Genomic DNA, 17,026 nt, shown 5'->3' on the forward strand with positions numbered 1-17,026 from the left:
AGCTTAAAAAGTCAAACTAGTACCATTCAGATTTAGATTACACAAACGTGTTTACTTCTTTTATTTTGATTTGGATGCTCATGGCTTATATAATCATCAGTTGTATCTGATTATTAGAATATTAAGAATATAATTATACCAGCTCTGAGCCAGTGATCATCCAAGCTATTGTAAGAAGCTTGTGGAAGGATACCCAAAACGTTTCACTCAAATCACACAATTTGAGGGCAAATCTACCAAATACTATGTCTATGTCTGTAATCTTCTCATTTTAAAGAAAGTAATGACAAATTCTCAAAAACATTCTCTCTATCATTATCTCCTCCCTGATCCTGACCAGGGCATCACTGAGCTCCTAGACAATCTGAGGTGCTGTACAATGTTGCAGGAACCATAACGTTCACTGTAGCTTCTTCAGACTCTTTTATGTCTGTCACATGAACTAAGAGCGAGCCGTATGTACCATCCTGGTGGAGTTGCACTGCCTGTGCAACCTTTGTTTTCATCGTTTCATTTTTGCCCCTTTTGTTCACCTGCTGTTTATTTCATTAACACCAAAACATCTGACACTGATTAGCAAGCCCCTAATTTACTGACCAGACTAATATTCCAGACGTTTAATTGACTTGATGTTATACTCTGCTTAAAAGGTGTTCCTTTTAATCACCCTTTACCATCTCAGCTCTTCTCTACACCCATGGCTTCTTAAAAATTGTCAATATTGCACACATGTAGTTCCACTTATGGCAAAATTAGCATCTCACTTGTAAATAGCTGAAATCTGAGTACCACTAAAGGGAGATTGGGTACCACCAGTGGTACACGTACCACAGTTTAAGAACCCTTGGTCTAAAGTCAGATATTAATTCTCTACTTAAAAAGACAAATATTCCCAGTAAACTTAGTGAATAACTGGTCTATGAGCAATCCTATATTACATAAGGAATCTAAAAGTGTCCATTACACCAACATGACACATCTTCCCCTCTGTTAAATCATACAAAGTCCTGCTTCTGTTTTTAAAGACATTTTTAAAATCAAAACCAAAATCTCACAATTGGGGATCATACAAATATTTTTAATAGGACACAAGTCTAACTCAGATTCATTTTCTGACTTACATTACATGGGCTGCATGGTGGTGCAGTTGGTAGCACTGTTGCCTTGCAGCAAGAAGATCCTGGGTTCAATTCCCAACCAGGGGTCTTTCTGCATGGAGTTTGCATGTTCTCCCTGTGCATGTGTGGGTTCTCACCGGGTACTCCAGCTTCCTCCCACAGTCCAAAGACATGCCTGTTAGGTTAATTGGTCTCTCTAAATTGCCCTTAGGTGTATGAATGAGTGTGTGCATGGTTGTTTGTGTGTTGCCCTGCGATGGACTGGCGACCTGTCCAGGGTGTAACCTGCCTCTCGCCCATAGACTGCTGGAGATAGGCACCAGCTCCCCCGCGACCCACTATGGAATAAGCAGTAGAAAATGACTGACTGACTGACATTACAAATGTTCCCAGTAGATTTGGTCAATAAAGAAGTAGATTACTGGGCTATGAGCAATCTTATGGTTTTGAAGGAAAGCTAAAAGTGTGCATTACACCAGTATGACTTATCTTCTCATCTGACACATCCTGATTCTTTTTTACTGGACTTTTTGTTACACTAAATAGCACAACCTCTTAGGGAGAAAAAACAAATTATACTGTTATATTCAAGAATATTTCAACATATTTCTTTACTCGATAATATATTGACAAGTACTACTCAATAATGCAATACGTTTAATGACAGTTTGTAACTTTCCAAACAGATTCATTCTCATTTTTAGAATTTAAGGGTTGGGAATCGTATTTTAAGTCTATATGACATAGGTCTATATTGTATGTTTTCCCTACACAGGTTGTTTGCTATACTGACCATTTTTTTTTCCTTGTTAATTTTTAGCCAGCTTACCCATTTTAAAATTCTTTGTAAGCCATTTTAACTGACATTAACGTATATGGATAGATGTGTTACTTATTTGTGCATTGGTTTGTGTCTGTAAAGCAGTATTTCTTGCATTGTCATTGATACTGCAAACCAATGTAGTAAATTATAAAGGATTTGTAAGAGGAAATAACCAAAAAGGAAAGTGATGGCTGTTCATAACAGGTTGAACAGACGGGATGGGATTAAATTAATTTATAGTTCTTCCTATTTTTAATCATATTAGGTTATTTATTGATTTTTCTTACTATTATTATTTCTTTAGCTGTGTTGGGTTTATTTGATCATAATTATTCAAATATATTCGAAGTAAAGAGTTATCATTATCATTCTTGTCACAGACTTTTCCGACAGCTCGTGAAGGCCGCATTAACGAATCGCTGAGGGCGCATGCGCGATGGCCCCAGTTGCTACCGACCTGTCGCTGCTGTGGTCTTCCGCCGCCATCGTCAACCCCGGAGCAGCCAAAACCAGAAACCCGCACTTAAACATGAGCTTCACCGTCGAAGAGAGGGGCAACCCGAACTCCCCGAGCTACCGCCTGTTCTTCAGTAAGTAAACAAGGAGTAAAACAGCAAATGTTTATCTTTCTTTGCCACTTTGACGTCTCTCTGTTGATATCATAGGCCAGCAGCAGTCTCCCACGTGGTAGTAATTCGTTTAATCTCAGTGGTTTTAGTTTAGAAACGGTGGAAATATGGGAATCTTACTTTTTCCCTGTAATGTGTTAAGTTTGGTTCGTTTAACTTTCACTTATCGGATCTTGTTTTTACAAAGTTAAAAATAAGATTTTAATTCTTTTTCTTTATGTTGTATAGATAGTTCTCAGTCATTGTTCTGGAAAAGGAACTTCATAGATTGAAGGATGTTTGGTATTTCTGGAAATCATTCAAGGTATTTTAACACGTCACACAGAAACCTAAAGGGGTGTGGCCACGTCCTCTGTTCATAATAAAGGCATTCATAAATATAATCTTTGGGACAAACAGTGCTTTGTAGCTTATGTTTATGTACCAGTTTTATTGTTTATTTTGCTCAAACCTAAATGAGTTCAGGTACAAGATATGTTTAAAAGTCATTGCAATGGTGTTAATAAGAATACTCGAATAAAGGCTGACTCCAGCTATTTCAGTAATAAGACAGAGCCTAATATTAGTAAAGTATAATACATTGTTTAGTACGCAGTTGGTTCCTAGTAGGTAATTCAAACATAATCTGAGGTGAATGAAATGAAAGTAAAAGTTTTGAACACTATGTTAAATTTCCTTATTGTGTTGAACACTTGAATGATGGCATAAAATGGGTCAGGTGCTTGCAGTGCTCATTTAATGTTTAATCTAACCACTTCACAGAAAATGGAGAAGGAAAGTACATCTCCCCATTCCATGACATACCAATATATGCTGATGAAAGCCAGGTGAGGAAGCCATTTGAACCTTTGCACAAATACATGTGTATATTTACACTTTTATGCACACTTTAAATCCAACCAGTGGTTAAATTCTATCCAGCGTTGTTGCAGAAAATGCAGTTCTGTGGCTCCTCTATCACAGCACACGACTGCTTCAGATAATACTCTGCACAATATCAAGGTCACAGTCTGTTTAAAAAGCTGCACCTTTTACTCTTTGCTTTCTAAGGGGTATGTCAATATCTCTCTGGGCTGCAGTTGAACAAATCTAATTTTTCAAAACGGTTAATTCAGCTCTGGTGTTTTAAACGTGTCTGCATATGGTACAAATGAAATTGAAGTTTTGTTTCTCTTTTAGAACATCTTCCACATGGTTGTTGAAGTACCCAGATGGACAAACGCAAAGATGGAGGTGAGAGAGCATCTTTTTAAAATTGTTTATAAGTTTAGCAGGTGTAGGTTCTTCTGTGTCACCGTATACTCGGGTGTATTTTCATGGTTAGGACCCCGTTTCATGAGCTTAAATACAGAACAGACACTAAAGTTTACATAAAGAAAACTTTTATTGTTATAAAAAAATGTGGTTAATGTCCTGGGGTTAAAGTGCACAAGAATAATCATCTGTAAGAGTTTAGTGAGCTCATGGGGTGAGATGTAACACTCCTATCAGCACCTTATCAGCAAAGCTTTAACACAACCCAAAGCCTAATTTGCAGAAAGTAACTAAGGGCATTTATGAAGATATTGGACAGATGTAAGGTAATAATATCTTTAAATTTTCTTCTGCTTTGTTCTTGTACGACAAAGCTTGTACTTTTTACTCCTCAACGTTTCAAATCAGTTTATTTACAGTATATAGCACCAAGTCACAAGAAATGGAATCTCAATGCTCCTAATGAGACAACCGGGTCCAGTTCACAAATTCAGATCTGTATTATCCAATCACATAGTCTGACCCAGAGGAAAGAGACACAGCTAAACACAGGATCTGTGGTACAAGTGTACCTTCTATCGAAACAATAAGATAGGGCAAGAACTCCACAAGGATTTGGAGTTCTTGCGAATGCCTCTGGTGTGGGTTGTTTAGTTGGAAATAATTAAGGGTGCATTTTTTTGGTGCACCGCCTGTGTGCTTTTCCTTTAAAAGTAGACAGGGAGCCTGCCAAGCCAACAAAAGCTGAGAACTGGTTCAGCAGAAAAGGCGCCTGATAACTGAAAGCTGTTTCTGCCAGTCGGAAACATTTACGATTATTATTGCTAACTGCTGCTATGTCATGTCTACTTAGTTTTCCATTTTATTTAACATGAATTAAATATTTTTCAATGAATAATCACATCTTTAATACTAAAACTTTTGTATTTCTGTTTTTCAGATTGCTACAAAAGATGTCTTAAATCCAATAAAGCAGGATGTGAAGAAAGGGAAGTTGCGCTATGTGGCTAATGTTTTTCCTCACAAGGGCTACATATGGAACTATGGAGCAATCCCTCAGGTCAGTATGCTCTGTAAAACACCTGTTGTGTGCATTGGATGTTATCATTATGTATTAATCAACAATAAGTGGTACTAATTTCTTTCATGCCGTTTAAGACATGGGAGGATCCAGCCCATAAAGATAAAGACACTAACTGCTGTGGTGACAACGATCCCATTGACGTCTGTGAAATTGGCAGCAGGGTACATGTTTCGTTTCTCTCTTTTGTTTTTTATTGTTTATACACATTCCTGGGACACTTTATAAATGAGTGAAAACCTGAAATGTCCTCATGAAGGTGTGCATCCGTGGAGAGGTCGTCAAGGTGAAGGTGCTCGGTATCTTGGCCATGATTGATGAGGGAGAAACTGACTGGAAAGTCATTGCAATCAACGTAGAGGACCCTGAAGCCAATGAGTTCAACAGTGAGTTTCCTCTTTTTTTTTTAATGCAACTGCACTCCTGAATCAGTCAAATCATGGTAGTTTACAATGTTCCTGTCCATGTTCAGACATCAGCGATGTCCAGCGCCTGAAACCTGGTTATCTGAAGGCCACGGTGGACTGGTTCAGGAGGTACAAAGTGCCAGATGGAAAACCAGAGAACCGCTTTGCTTTCAACGAGGAGTTCAAAGACAAGGTTGCTCTTCCTAAGACACATCATTAATCTTGTCTTTATTTCAGCTGTTAAGAAAGGATTCTGATTAAATAGAAGTCCTTAATCAGAGTTTATAATTTCCTTTTACTTGTTTTCATGTGCTGCTTCAATATAAAGTTTTAGCAAAGTTCAGGAGTTCGTACATAGTCTGAAACAATTAGGAATCCAAGGATTTTTCTGGTCTGGATAAGGATTGAAAAAGGAATTAAGAGTGTTGAAAAATATTCATATTTCCAGACGGTCCTACTGCCTAATAAAAGCTAGCAAGGTTCCAAATTTAATTTCTGACCACTGTGAAAGTACAGTAACATTTATTATAAACTTAAAAAATGCTGGAAACTTTAAAATTTGGTTCTGGAAAAGTATGGAAGTATGGTAGAAAAGTGTTTGGTGAACCTGAAGTTTGTCTGAATTCTTAGCTCCCACTCATTTCTGTTTTAGGACTTTGCCACTGAAGTGATCAAGAGCACTCACAACTTCTGGAAAGCCCTCATTTGCCAACAGACGAAAGCTGGTGAACTCAACTGGTAAACACTGCAGTCCAGTTGCTGCATTGATTTCGGCTCAATATGTTGCTTTTCTAGATATAAAAAAGTAGATTCATTCATTAAAACGATAACACTGTCTTACAAACAGCAAAAACACATGTGTGTCAGTTGGCGACAGCCCGTACTGCTGCTCAGCAGATGAGGCCAAAGTTGCTGTTGGTGAGGTAAGATTTTCCTCACCCCCTTTTTGCAACATAGCAGACGTTTCAACACCGAGACTCATAATTTACCATTTCACTCTGATTTTAGACGTGTCCTTGTGGAAAAGAAGAGCCTATCCCATCATCAGGTAGACGTTTACGTCCCGTCTCAAATTGAAAGATTGTTTTTAATATCTGCTGAATATCACTGATATATTTTTGTTTTTATTTTACATTTACAGTTGATAAATGGTTCTACTATGAGAAGAAGTGATCCAGGAGCTGAGTGGTTGCAAGAACAAACAAACCGATCTGTGACAGATGTACTTGAAGATTAACTTAAATTCGACACTAGTGGGATTGCCAGGTAGTTGCGTTTAGGTCCTCTGTCGACCTGTAGGTGGAGTGGTAGTGATTAGATACTGACAAAAATCCAAATGTACTCATGACCAACAGCGTTTTCCCTTATTTAAACAAAAATCTCTGTAGAGTTGTGCTGTCAGTACTGGAAATGTGCCTCATAGAAATGTGTGTGCTGTATGACACTGATCTGCTTTAATAAAGCTCTGCCTAAATTATTATCTGACTGTACGTTTAATGATTAGCCATGAGGTGGAAAAAGTAGAGATTTGCTTGTCTCATATTTATTTTTTTTGTGTGGGTAAGTTTGTGTTTTATGTGTGTGTAACATTGTGTTGACAGATATTAAAAGGTTTACACCAAAAAATGGGGTTATTAGATGATAAGTAGACATATAAATCAATGTTGTAAGTTAAGACTGATGACTTTAGAAGTAAATGGAATGCATTAAAAAGGTAAGCTTTAATTAGCTATATAAGGTTTTCTAGAAAGTAATTTTATTTGGCTGTGTCAGGGGTCTTCAACCTTAGTCCAGCTAAATAAAACTAGAGCCTCAAATGTTACATGATATTTTGAAAAAAGGCAACTTAGTGTTTGATGAATTACTACTATAAGAAATTTGTTGTCATTATTAAGGCACCACCAGTTATTTTTTTTATAAAGTCAATGTGATTAGTCCATGAAAAAAGCTGCATTTGTTATATCAATATTTAAAAGCAATAGTTGCTTTTTTGTCATTTTAACCAATGCTATTAAGAGCCCCGTGGAAGGTCCAAAGAGCCACTCCAGAGCCCCAGGTTTCAGATCCCGGGCTATATTGTTAATACTATAAAAGATTAGAGGTGAGGTCCCTAGCACTTTTGTCACACTGTAAGTCTTGGGGATTGTGAAAAGTTACAGCTTGGACAGGACACAATGTTTCAATATATTTAAATGTCCATAACAGGGTATAAATAGACACTGATGTTATAAAAAAGCCAAATAGTTACATCGTATAAAAATATCGACAAAAACGGTAATATTAGGAGCGTTAAACACTGAAAATGGTGGAAAATGTCCGTAATCAAGATCTAGTTACCCACCAGTATGCCACTACATGCATTTTTATAGTCATGTTGGTAAGGCTATGGTGCATTGAGGTCAACACTAGCTTATCTGTACTGAAATAAAAGAAAAAGTACAAAATAACTTTGTTTTATCAAATGTGAATTAAGTCTTTTTCAATACGTGCTTTGGTTTTAACAAATCAAATCTAAAATGCTCCAATGTGAAAAAAAAAAAAAAGCTCGGTAATATACACTGCTCAAAAAAATAAAGGGAACACTTAAACAACACAATATAACTCCAAGTAAATCAAACTTCTGTGAAATCAAACTGTCCACTTAGGAAGCAACACTGATTGACAATCAATTTCACATCCTGTTGTACAAATGGAAAAGACAACAGGGAAATCTTTGGTGATTAGCAAAACACACTCAATAAAGGAGTGGTTCTGCAGGTGGGGACCACAAACCACTTCTCAGTACCTATGCTTTCTGGCTGATGTTTTGGTCACTTTTGAATGTTTGTGGTGCTTTCACACTCGTGGTAGCATGAGACGGACTCTACAACCCACACAAGTGGCTCAGGTAGTGCAGCTCATCCAGGATGGCACATTAATGGGAGCTGTGGCAAGAAGGTTTGCTGTGTCTGTCAGCGTAGTGTCCAGAGTCTGGAGGCGCTACCAGGAGACAGGCCAGTACACCAGTAGACGTGGAGGAGGCCGTAGGAGGACAACAACCCAGCAGCAGGACCGCTACCTCCGCCTTTGTGCAAGGAGGAACAGGAGGAGCACTGCCAGAGCCCTGCAAAATGACCTCCAGCAGGCCACAAATGTGCATGTGTCTGCACAAACGGTTAGAAATCGACTCCATGAGGATGGTATGAGGGCCCGACGTCCACAAATTGATCCGATTGAGCACATCTGGGACATCATGTCTCGCTCCATCCACCAACGTCACGTTGCACCATAAACTGTCCAGGAGTTGGCGGATGCTTTAGTCCAGGTCTGGGACGAGATCCCTCAGGAGACCATCAGTCTCATCAGGAGCATGCCCAGGTGTTGTAGAGAGGTCATACAGGCACATGGAGGCCACACACAATACTGAGCCTCATTTGGACTTGTTTTAAGGACATTACATCATAGTTGGATCAGCCTGTAGTGTGTTTTTCCACTTTAATTTTGTGTGTGACTCCATATCCAGGCCTCCCTTAGTTAATACATTTGATTTCCATTGATGATTTTTGTGTGATTTTGTGGTCAGCACATTCATCTGTGTCCAGAACAAAGTATTCAATGAGAATATTTCAATCATTCAGATCTAGGATGCGTTATTTGAGTGTTCCCTTTATTTGTTTGAGCAGTGTATTATTTAACATAAACCTGATTTCAAGCTTATTTGGAAGCAAAATCTAAAATCAAGGATGGCTTTTCCACAATAGGCAGTCATTAGTGTCGGTTAAATTGTTCATTCATCACTAAGTGTTTTTGTGTGTGTTTCTTCTGAGTTGTCAGTGGCAAGGCCCTCAAATGTAAAAAAAAGTAACCGAATAAAGCCTCAGAATTAAATAATACTTTCACCAGCGACTAGTACTGTTTTGGATCCCATTTTTGTTGTCAGGACTGCCTTAATTCTTTGTGGCAGGCATGTAGCAAGGTGTCAGAAACTTTCCTCTGGGATTTCAATTCATATTGACATGATAACATTAACCAGCTGGTGCAGAAATTTAAATTATTTTTAAAGAGATATAGTCCATTGTAGGAGCTAACAATCTTTCATTCTTACAACAGTGAGAACAATTTCAATAATATTCTAATTTGTGGAGATGCACCTGTATTTGAATCACTTTGTCACATTGTAACTGTGCAAATAACACTTTTGATTTAATTGTTTTATAAATACCGAGTGTATAAGATCTGGTTAAAAGCGATTATGGGGAAAATATTGGTGAAATAAGCACTGCTTCAGCCTTCATTTTTCTGTCACTTTGGGTTTGTGTTTGTTTATTACACGTTTGTATTGTTTTATTTTGTTTCTCTTCTTTTTTGATTGCACGTTGAAAAAAAAAAGGTAAAATGACACTGAACAAACTTTAAAATGGTCGAGGATGTAGTTCAGAACGTGTGAGCAGTGATGATAGTGAACGATCACAGAATTAAATTAAATTATTTTATTTTATTAGTGTACGAGATGTATTTGAATGCAGCATGAGGTTATCGCCGGTGGCCATAAAACACCGTGTAGAAGCGCAACGACCCTGACGGGGAGGCGCATTTTCTGGACCAATTCTATCAGACGACGGGGTTTCACAAGGCAGACCAAGGTATGGCTAAATAAGAATGGAAGAGTTTACTTTAGTTTCCACATTTTCTGTTAAGCGTTTTCTTTCGAATTGTTTTTCCTGACAGAAAATAATCGACTCATTTTGGCTATTTAGGATCACTCGTGTTTTCCAGTTATATTATTTCCTGACATTACAAGCCGAAAGATGGTAGTAATTGAGAAATTAACAGGACACATACCTATTAGGAACTTAAGTTTGGGAGTAGTGTCTTATAGTGATTTCTTGTTTTACTCATATTTCTGGAGTTTATTTTAATAAAAAGTATTGACAACTTTTAAAGACACAGCAACCCTTTCAGGCATTGGGCAAGAATTATGTTTCTGTGTTAATCTATGGAGGATGCACATAAATATGTTTAAACTATGTGGTGTATTGTTTACCGGTGACCCAGGTTCAATAATCAACAGCTGGGTTATCTCTGGAAGCCTCCACTCACTAAAAGCGTCTCTATTCAACAAGAACATTGAGTTGCCAGAGTGACAGGTGCTGGTGTGCCCATGAGGCAGAGGCCAGGGACACTGTCCAGATCAGATGTCCTTCTCCCAACTTGTCATAAAAATAGTCGGAGAAAGATCAGTGCAGCAGAGAGAAAGAACGAGACGACTCTCAGAACAAGCACTTGGCTGTTTTTCATTCACGTTTCAAAACTTTGAATGTGATTACTCAGAGCTTATGCATACCAGTGGAGTAATCCTGGGCCAGAAATAACGATTACCAGTGAGTCTCAGTTTTGGCCTCCATAACAGAACAAGGTCCTTTTGCAATATATTACATTACTGTCTCGTATTCTTAAATCAAATTCAAAATACCAGAAAGTCAACTCTTCTACTTTAGTGAAAGAACAATCATGTGTTTTCATCTTTCATTCCATGATGTGTAACTTCAGGTATGTTTATTTTAGATTGTCAACAGAGATGTCTTTTATATTTGACTGGATCTACAAGAGCTTCAGTAGTGTCCTGCAGTTATTAGGTATAGTATAATACAGGAATTCTGTATCTGTTTCCCTACAACAAAGTGTCGATTTAATATGCATGGAGCCAAGAAGTACTGTGTTGACCACATTTAGTCTAAAGTCCAGCTTTTTAGAGTCCAAAGCTCAAAGTGGACAGACCTTACGGCTTCTGCTGTAACATTCCCTTATTGGGTTTATCTTTTATTTCTTTGTTTCGTCTCGGATTTGTGCTTGTATTACCAACTCCGTGATATTTGGCTTTATGTTCTTTGTAGGTTTGTTTGGTTCTCTCTAGGGCAGCACAATAATATAATCCTTGGTATTGCAATATAAGTTCTGAGCATTGCAATGGATATATTAATTATTTTTCCTCACTGTACTTTTTCTTTTGCATCACCACAATATCCTCATTGTTGTCCTGCAACTTTGTGATCTAAGGCATTAATAATTGTGAACATAAAGAACACTGAAATCCCATCAAAGTTATCAAATATATGATTGGTGAGATGAGTTTTAATGCGGGGCAATCCAGATATTATCTAATCAATCCTTTGTGACTGCAATATCAGATACTGACAATACAATGAGGGTGCTGATTTAATGTATTCTGCAGCTCTATTTCTTGTATGCTTTTAATTTCTTCGATTTATTGGTGTTTAAAAGCACCTCTTTAAATTTTATTTCATAAAAGCAGTCCTAATCGTTGCTTCTCAGGATGTGTTTTCCTAGTTGCCCTGGCTTTTGTATTTCTTTGCATGGTAGTCCTGTTGGCTGCATGGTGCTACTGACTCTGTGGTTAAGATTTACACTGCCAGTCAGAGGTTTACATAGACTCATCATCTGCATGAAGGTCAGAATAATTCCGACCTTTTAACAACGCATTTGCCATGCTTTTGTAAGGTATGCTTATACTACAAATAACTTAAATGACTTTTAAAAACAAGGACTGGGTGCACAAATTTGAACTTATTGTGGATTTCCTCTAATCTAGACCGTTTCAAAGGTGTCTCGGTGATTCCAAACATATATCAAAAAAGGTCTTGGAAGGCTTTCTTAATGGCCCCCACCAAAGCCACGACCTTAATTTGATTGAAATTTTATAGAAAAGGCTTGAAAGTGGGCTCCATGCCGGGAAACCAAGCAATTTAATTTAGCTCTACAATTTCTGATAAGAAAATTGGTTAAATATCCATCCAGAAATATGCTAGAGCAACACAGGGTTGCTGACCAAATGAGTGTGTCTATGTTCCTAAATTATTGGCTTCCATGTGACTTCATGCTGGTCTCTAATTGGTAACTTAAAGATTCCCTCTAGGGCACAGCTCTCTGCGCCCTAGAGGGAAAAAAAGCAGATAAAGGAATTTGGACCGGACCGACCAGACTTGAAAATCCAGCTGCAGGCAAGTGACCCTGGACAGATTTATGTTGTGTTGCAATCCACGGCCTCTAGTGCGACTCCCACCAGCCGTCACTGCATCTGACCGATGCTGTAAACAGACTATTTGTTGTAAGTGTATTTGTTTTCAATTTTAAAAAATATGTATTTAAATTTTTATTTTACCTTAGTATTTTTGACAATTTTATGTAAATACACCCAACATACAGTTTTTTTTTCTAGGATTTAATGCAGCTTCACAGAAACATATTTAATTAATTAATTAATGAATTATTAATTACCATTCATATATAAAAGCTCTCGATCCTCTGTTAGATCATCAGTCTTCATAACCTTTAGAGCAGGAGCAGCTCATTTCAATGCTTTTTAAATGTTCTTTTTCTCGTTAGGGTTGTACAAGAAGACTGGGAAGCTGATTTTCCTCGGACTAGACAATGCTGGGAAAACAACTCTTCTGCAGATGCTCAGAGACGACAGGCTGGGACAGCACATGCCAACAATGTACCCAAGTGTGTGCAGTGAAATTGATGTTACACGGTCCGCCTTGTTTTATGGTTTCATCACTCTTCAAAACGTTGTGCTCTCTTTCTGCTCGCAGCATCTGAGGAGCTGACCATAGCTGGAATGACATTCACCACTTTTGACCTTGGAGGTCATACACAAGGTAAGAGTACAGAATATGCTGCTTAAATGCAGATTTATGCCAAAGAAAGATGTACTAATGCATTTGTAGGGTGTCACATAAATCCTGAAATGCCCTCACAGCTCGAAGGATCTGGAAGAATTACTTCCCAGCAATTAATGGGATAGTCTTTTTGGTGGATTGTGCTGATCATGACCGTCTAGCGGAGGCTAAAGCTGAACTGGATGTGAGTTCATTACATTGATGTCACCTGTTTTATCAACACAGCTGCCTATTTCTGTGATTGTGAGCACTAATGTGTTCATCTGACACTTGTTGGGGATAGGCGCTGTTAACAGATGAAACCATCGCTAACATCCCAGTTCTTATCCTGGGGAATAAGATAGACCGTCCAGAAGCCATCAGTGAGGACGGACTCAAAGGAATGTTTGGTCTGCATGGACATACAACTGGAAAGGTGAAGGACACAGAGTGTTATGTAAAAACCAGAACTTTATCACGGGTTATATATCATATATGCAGCTATCTAGAAAAAATGAAACAGCTGCTCAATATTATTTTACTTCTTTTTCTTAAATAACTAATGACTACATTACTTATGTAAATGCAATGGGAAGTTACTGGCTCCCATCGCATAACTATTGCAGTTTTTGTGTCAGTAGTGTATAAATCCTCTAAGAAAACAGACCACAATGATTTAAAGTCCAACAGCAGGACATGTTTTAATGATGAATGTGAGTGTGACAGGCGGCAGCTCTGCAAATATGCCCCTTAATCTCTGTTCTGTTGTACCTTGAAATGTATTTATACCCCTTGAACTTTTTCACATTCGCATAGCAACCACAAACTTTTATGTATTTTATCGGAATCTAATGTGATAGGCTTAAAATTACATAGTTATGGAGTGGAAGGAAAAGGGTGTGTGGTTTAATTTTTTTTGACACATAAAAATGGGAATAATATTGCCAATATTGGCACTGGCCAACTTACATCCCCAACACACTATCGCCACAGTGAAACATGGTGGTGGCAGCATTGTGGTCTGGAGAAACTTTTCTTCAGCAGGGACAGGAAAACTAGTTTATGGGAAGATGAAAGGAGCTAAATGCAGAGAAATCCTGGAAGCAATGCTGTTTGATGCTACAAAACACTTGAGACTGGAATACAGGATTACCTTCCGCCAAAACAACGGTCTTCAATATACAGCCAAAGCTACAAGGGAAAATTTTGATTAAAGCATGGTAGGGTGGCCCAATAAAAGTCCGGACCTGAATCAAATTAACAATCTGTGGCAAGACTTGAAAACTGATGTTCATAGATGTTCTCCATCTTATCTGACAGAGCTGAATATATTTTGCAAATAACCGGCAAAATTTGGATAGTGGATAGGCCACAATTTAGTCTTCTCTAATAAGACACATACCCAAAGCCCATGCAGCTGTAATTGCAGGCAATGTATTTCTACAAAGGAAAAACTCATGGGAGCCGAGTACCAATGCACACCAAACTTTTCTGATTTTCAGCAGTCAAAACAAACCCTATTTAATTTTTCTATCACTTCAGAACTATGCACTAGTTTGTTTTTGTGTCACATAAAATCCCAGTAAAATATAATGAAGTTTGTGAAAATGTAGAAAGGGTGTAATGAATAAGCCACTGTATAAGCAAGAAGTGGCACGGTTAAGAGATGGAATAGGTCTTATTGGTTGTCTGTGCATGATGGAGCTGGATGTTTGAGCAGAGAATACATAGCTTTTCTGACTGATATATATTTCCTATTTATTTTCAGGGTAAAGTTTCACTGAAGGAGCTGAATTTGAGGCCAATGGAGGTGTTCATGTGTAGCGTGCTGAAGAGACAAGGTTATGGAGACGGTTTTCGCTGGCTCTCTCAGTATATTGACTGATTATGGTATCTTTTAATAGCATTAATTGGACTTCGTTGCTGCCTGTACACACAAAAGCGTGTTTTGCAGAAAACTATCTGCAGTAAGCATAGGCTTTATCAAATATGCCATTTCTTGCACTTTGACAGCAAGTGAGGAATACATGTAAGCATTAATTTTCCTATATGAAGGTGAGGGTAGAGGTAATCATTTATACTGCATTGCTACCCTATTTTTAAAGCATGTAGAAAAATATGTGATGCTGTGACCCGGTGTCAGAGCTGGGTTTATATTTGGCTGCTGGTGTTGACTTACTGTTGACATTATATGGATGAAGAATCTCCCACTTGGGTTAAACTGTATAATTAATCTGTTACAAAGAACTAAGCATGAAGGTCAATGCAAATTATGCTAATATTAACACAGTAGCAGTCACTGCTACCTCCTTAGATACTGACCTATGTATTGATTGCATGTAGCGAAGAGCTTGTGGCTACAGATGTCATGATAGCCTGACTGTTAAACATATGCAGGACAACTGCTTCAGCATTGCTAAGTAATGTAAGAAACTCGTAGTTTAATGCAGGAAAGATGCTACACTGTTATCATAATGGGTCACCTGAGTACTTTGTGATTAGTTGCTGCTCACAACATGCAGTGATTTTATGAGAGTACCTGCACTTGAATACAATTATGCACATTTGCAGAAAGTAACGGTGCAACAGATACATATATTTTTTGTGTAAAGTACCTTATTTATATTTAGAAAAAATAGTCTTACCTCGTGTTATAAATGTCACACCGAAATATGAAGTGAAGTCTGTTACAAAATGATGTGATTCTATTGTATGTGACAATGTAGCACAATAAATACTTTTGGCAATTATTACAATGTTTTTTCAGTTATTGAGCAATTGTTATCGATTTTTTTTTTTAGATGTACAAATGGCTTTTATACTGTGTTTTTTTTATTGAGACCTAAAATAATTTATCAAACATTTTGGTAAAATTCTCACAACAATAACTGAGAGAATAGTATGTTTTTATTATGAATATTTGTGGAAACCTACAGCTTCTCTGTAAAAAGCTGACAAGCTTTTTCTGCACCTAACACAAGTATTAGAAGTGTCTCCTCTTGAGGTTGATTGTGGTTAAAACAGTTTATTATTAAATTTCTTGCCAATGAAACTTCAACCCCTGAGTTAAAGCAGGATCTAGTAAAATAACAGAATACATTAAAACACATTTTGATAACTGAACAATTAACAAGGAAATGGCTTTCACAATGTTTTCAAATTTCTGAGCATGTTTTAACTAAGTATTATCATTTACCAACAACGGTATACATTAGTAAATTGCCTCATTAATGTAAAACAAACAACAAAATCCCTTTATCAAACCCATCATCACTATACATCTATCGTTCCAGAATAAAATCATGTGTGGAGAGAAGTTATGGTTAAAATTATTTACTAGTACAGCAGAACTACTTGACAATTGACAATTTCTGAATATAAAAATTGCATTTGATCCAAAATTTTCTGTCACTGGATCTTCCTGGGAGATGAAACCAAAGTGTTTTTCCGATAATGACTGTAGTCATTTGTATTTATTAGGAACCATCCTTTGGCAGAGAATCTATTATATTTAACCCACCTTCCTCGATCCATTTCATTATTTCTTGTCACTCTTGATTACTTTCAAGATCCTTGCCAGTGACAGTTTAGAAGGCACACAGACATAAAAACAGAAAAACCTACTAAGAACATTATAAAGTAGCTTATTTTGTGCAAAGACCTTTATGTAATATTACATGTGTTTAGATTAAGACTGTTTTTTATTGAAACAATTTGATTGTAATTATTTTATAGTATTTTGAGTGATTAATATAAAACTAAATTGAGTTTTGATCATATTTTATTATTACATAAAAATCAGGTTTCATTTCGAAAAGCTCGTTATTCTTAAAGTTATAAATAAAACTTCGGTGACCTTTCGTGGTTTAAAATAAGGATTTACTTATTTTGGAGTAATCTTAACATGGATCGTCTAGTGTACGAGTTACCCTGAATGCAGCATGGCTTTAAAGCGCAGCTGTAAAACTCTGTGTTGAAGCGCAACACTATTTCCAAAAATCTCAACGTTTTTGTCAGCAGTTTAGCGGGTAAAAACACTTTGCAGATTGGCACTGA

At 37.3% G+C, this 17,026-nt stretch overlaps 2 protein-coding genes across 4 annotated transcripts; both read left to right on the forward strand.

Moving 5' to 3' along the window:
- The first annotated feature begins 2,374 nt into the window (after positions 1 to 2,374).
- Positions 2,375 to 6,790, forward strand: ppa1b (inorganic pyrophosphatase 1b). Its single transcript, XM_047351870.1, has 11 exons — positions 2,375 to 2,531; positions 3,333 to 3,397; positions 3,750 to 3,803; positions 4,765 to 4,884; positions 4,983 to 5,069; positions 5,165 to 5,291; positions 5,378 to 5,505; positions 5,965 to 6,050; positions 6,160 to 6,235; positions 6,321 to 6,360; positions 6,454 to 6,790. The coding sequence occupies exons 1-11, from the start codon at positions 2,378 to 2,380 to the stop codon at positions 6,483 to 6,485; spliced, it is 969 nt and encodes a 322-aa protein (XP_047207826.1). The 5' UTR covers positions 2,375 to 2,377; the 3' UTR covers positions 6,486 to 6,790.
- A 3,055-nt stretch (positions 6,791 to 9,845) lies between these two features.
- Positions 9,846 to 15,720, forward strand: sar1ab (secretion associated, Ras related GTPase 1Ab). Of its 3 annotated transcripts, none has more exons than XM_047350976.1 (7): positions 9,846 to 9,934; positions 10,857 to 10,927; positions 12,696 to 12,815; positions 12,905 to 12,970; positions 13,072 to 13,175; positions 13,275 to 13,406; positions 14,739 to 15,720. In XM_047350976.1, exons 2-7 carry the CDS (start codon positions 10,870 to 10,872, stop codon positions 14,853 to 14,855), a joined length of 597 nt encoding a protein of 198 aa, XP_047206932.1. In that variant the 5' UTR covers positions 9,846 to 9,934; positions 10,857 to 10,869; the 3' UTR covers positions 14,856 to 15,720. The 3 variants fall into 3 exon arrangements, with proteins under 3 accessions (XP_047206932.1, XP_047206934.1, XP_047206933.1); XM_047350977.1 differs by lacking the exon at positions 9,846 to 9,934 and adding an exon at positions 10,652 to 10,672; XM_047350978.1 differs by lacking the exon at positions 10,857 to 10,927 and having other exon boundaries at positions 9,900 to 9,934; positions 12,696 to 12,807.
- Positions 15,721 to 17,026: the final 1,306 nt, after the last annotated feature.

Source organism: Girardinichthys multiradiatus, chromosome 22, assembly GCF_021462225.1.
Source record: "Girardinichthys multiradiatus isolate DD_20200921_A chromosome 22, DD_fGirMul_XY1, whole genome shotgun sequence".
Classification (NCBI taxonomy): domain Eukaryota; kingdom Metazoa; phylum Chordata; class Actinopteri; order Cyprinodontiformes; family Goodeidae; genus Girardinichthys; species Girardinichthys multiradiatus.

Excerpts from the sequence above, each read along its gene's own strand:
- ppa1b (XM_047351870.1), top strand. The coding sequence starts at position 2,378 with ATGGCCCCAGTTGCTACCGACCTGTCGCTGCTGTGGTCTTCCGCCGCC. Across the intron at positions 3,804-4,764 it reads GGACAAACGCAAAGATGGAG|ATTGCTACAAAAGATGTCTT; the intron begins GTGAGAGAGCAT and ends TCTGTTTTTCAG. Across the intron at positions 5,070-5,164 it reads TCTGTGAAATTGGCAGCAGG|GTGTGCATCCGTGGAGAGGT; the intron begins GTACATGTTTCG and ends GTCCTCATGAAG.
- sar1ab (XM_047350976.1), top strand. The coding sequence starts at position 10,870 with ATGTCTTTTATATTTGACTGGATCTACAAGAGCTTCAGTAGTGTCCTG. Across the intron at positions 12,816-12,904 it reads CATGCCAACAATGTACCCAA|CATCTGAGGAGCTGACCATA; the intron begins GTGTGTGCAGTG and ends TTCTGCTCGCAG. Across the intron at positions 12,971-13,071 it reads CCTTGGAGGTCATACACAAG|CTCGAAGGATCTGGAAGAAT; the intron begins GTAAGAGTACAG and ends ATGCCCTCACAG.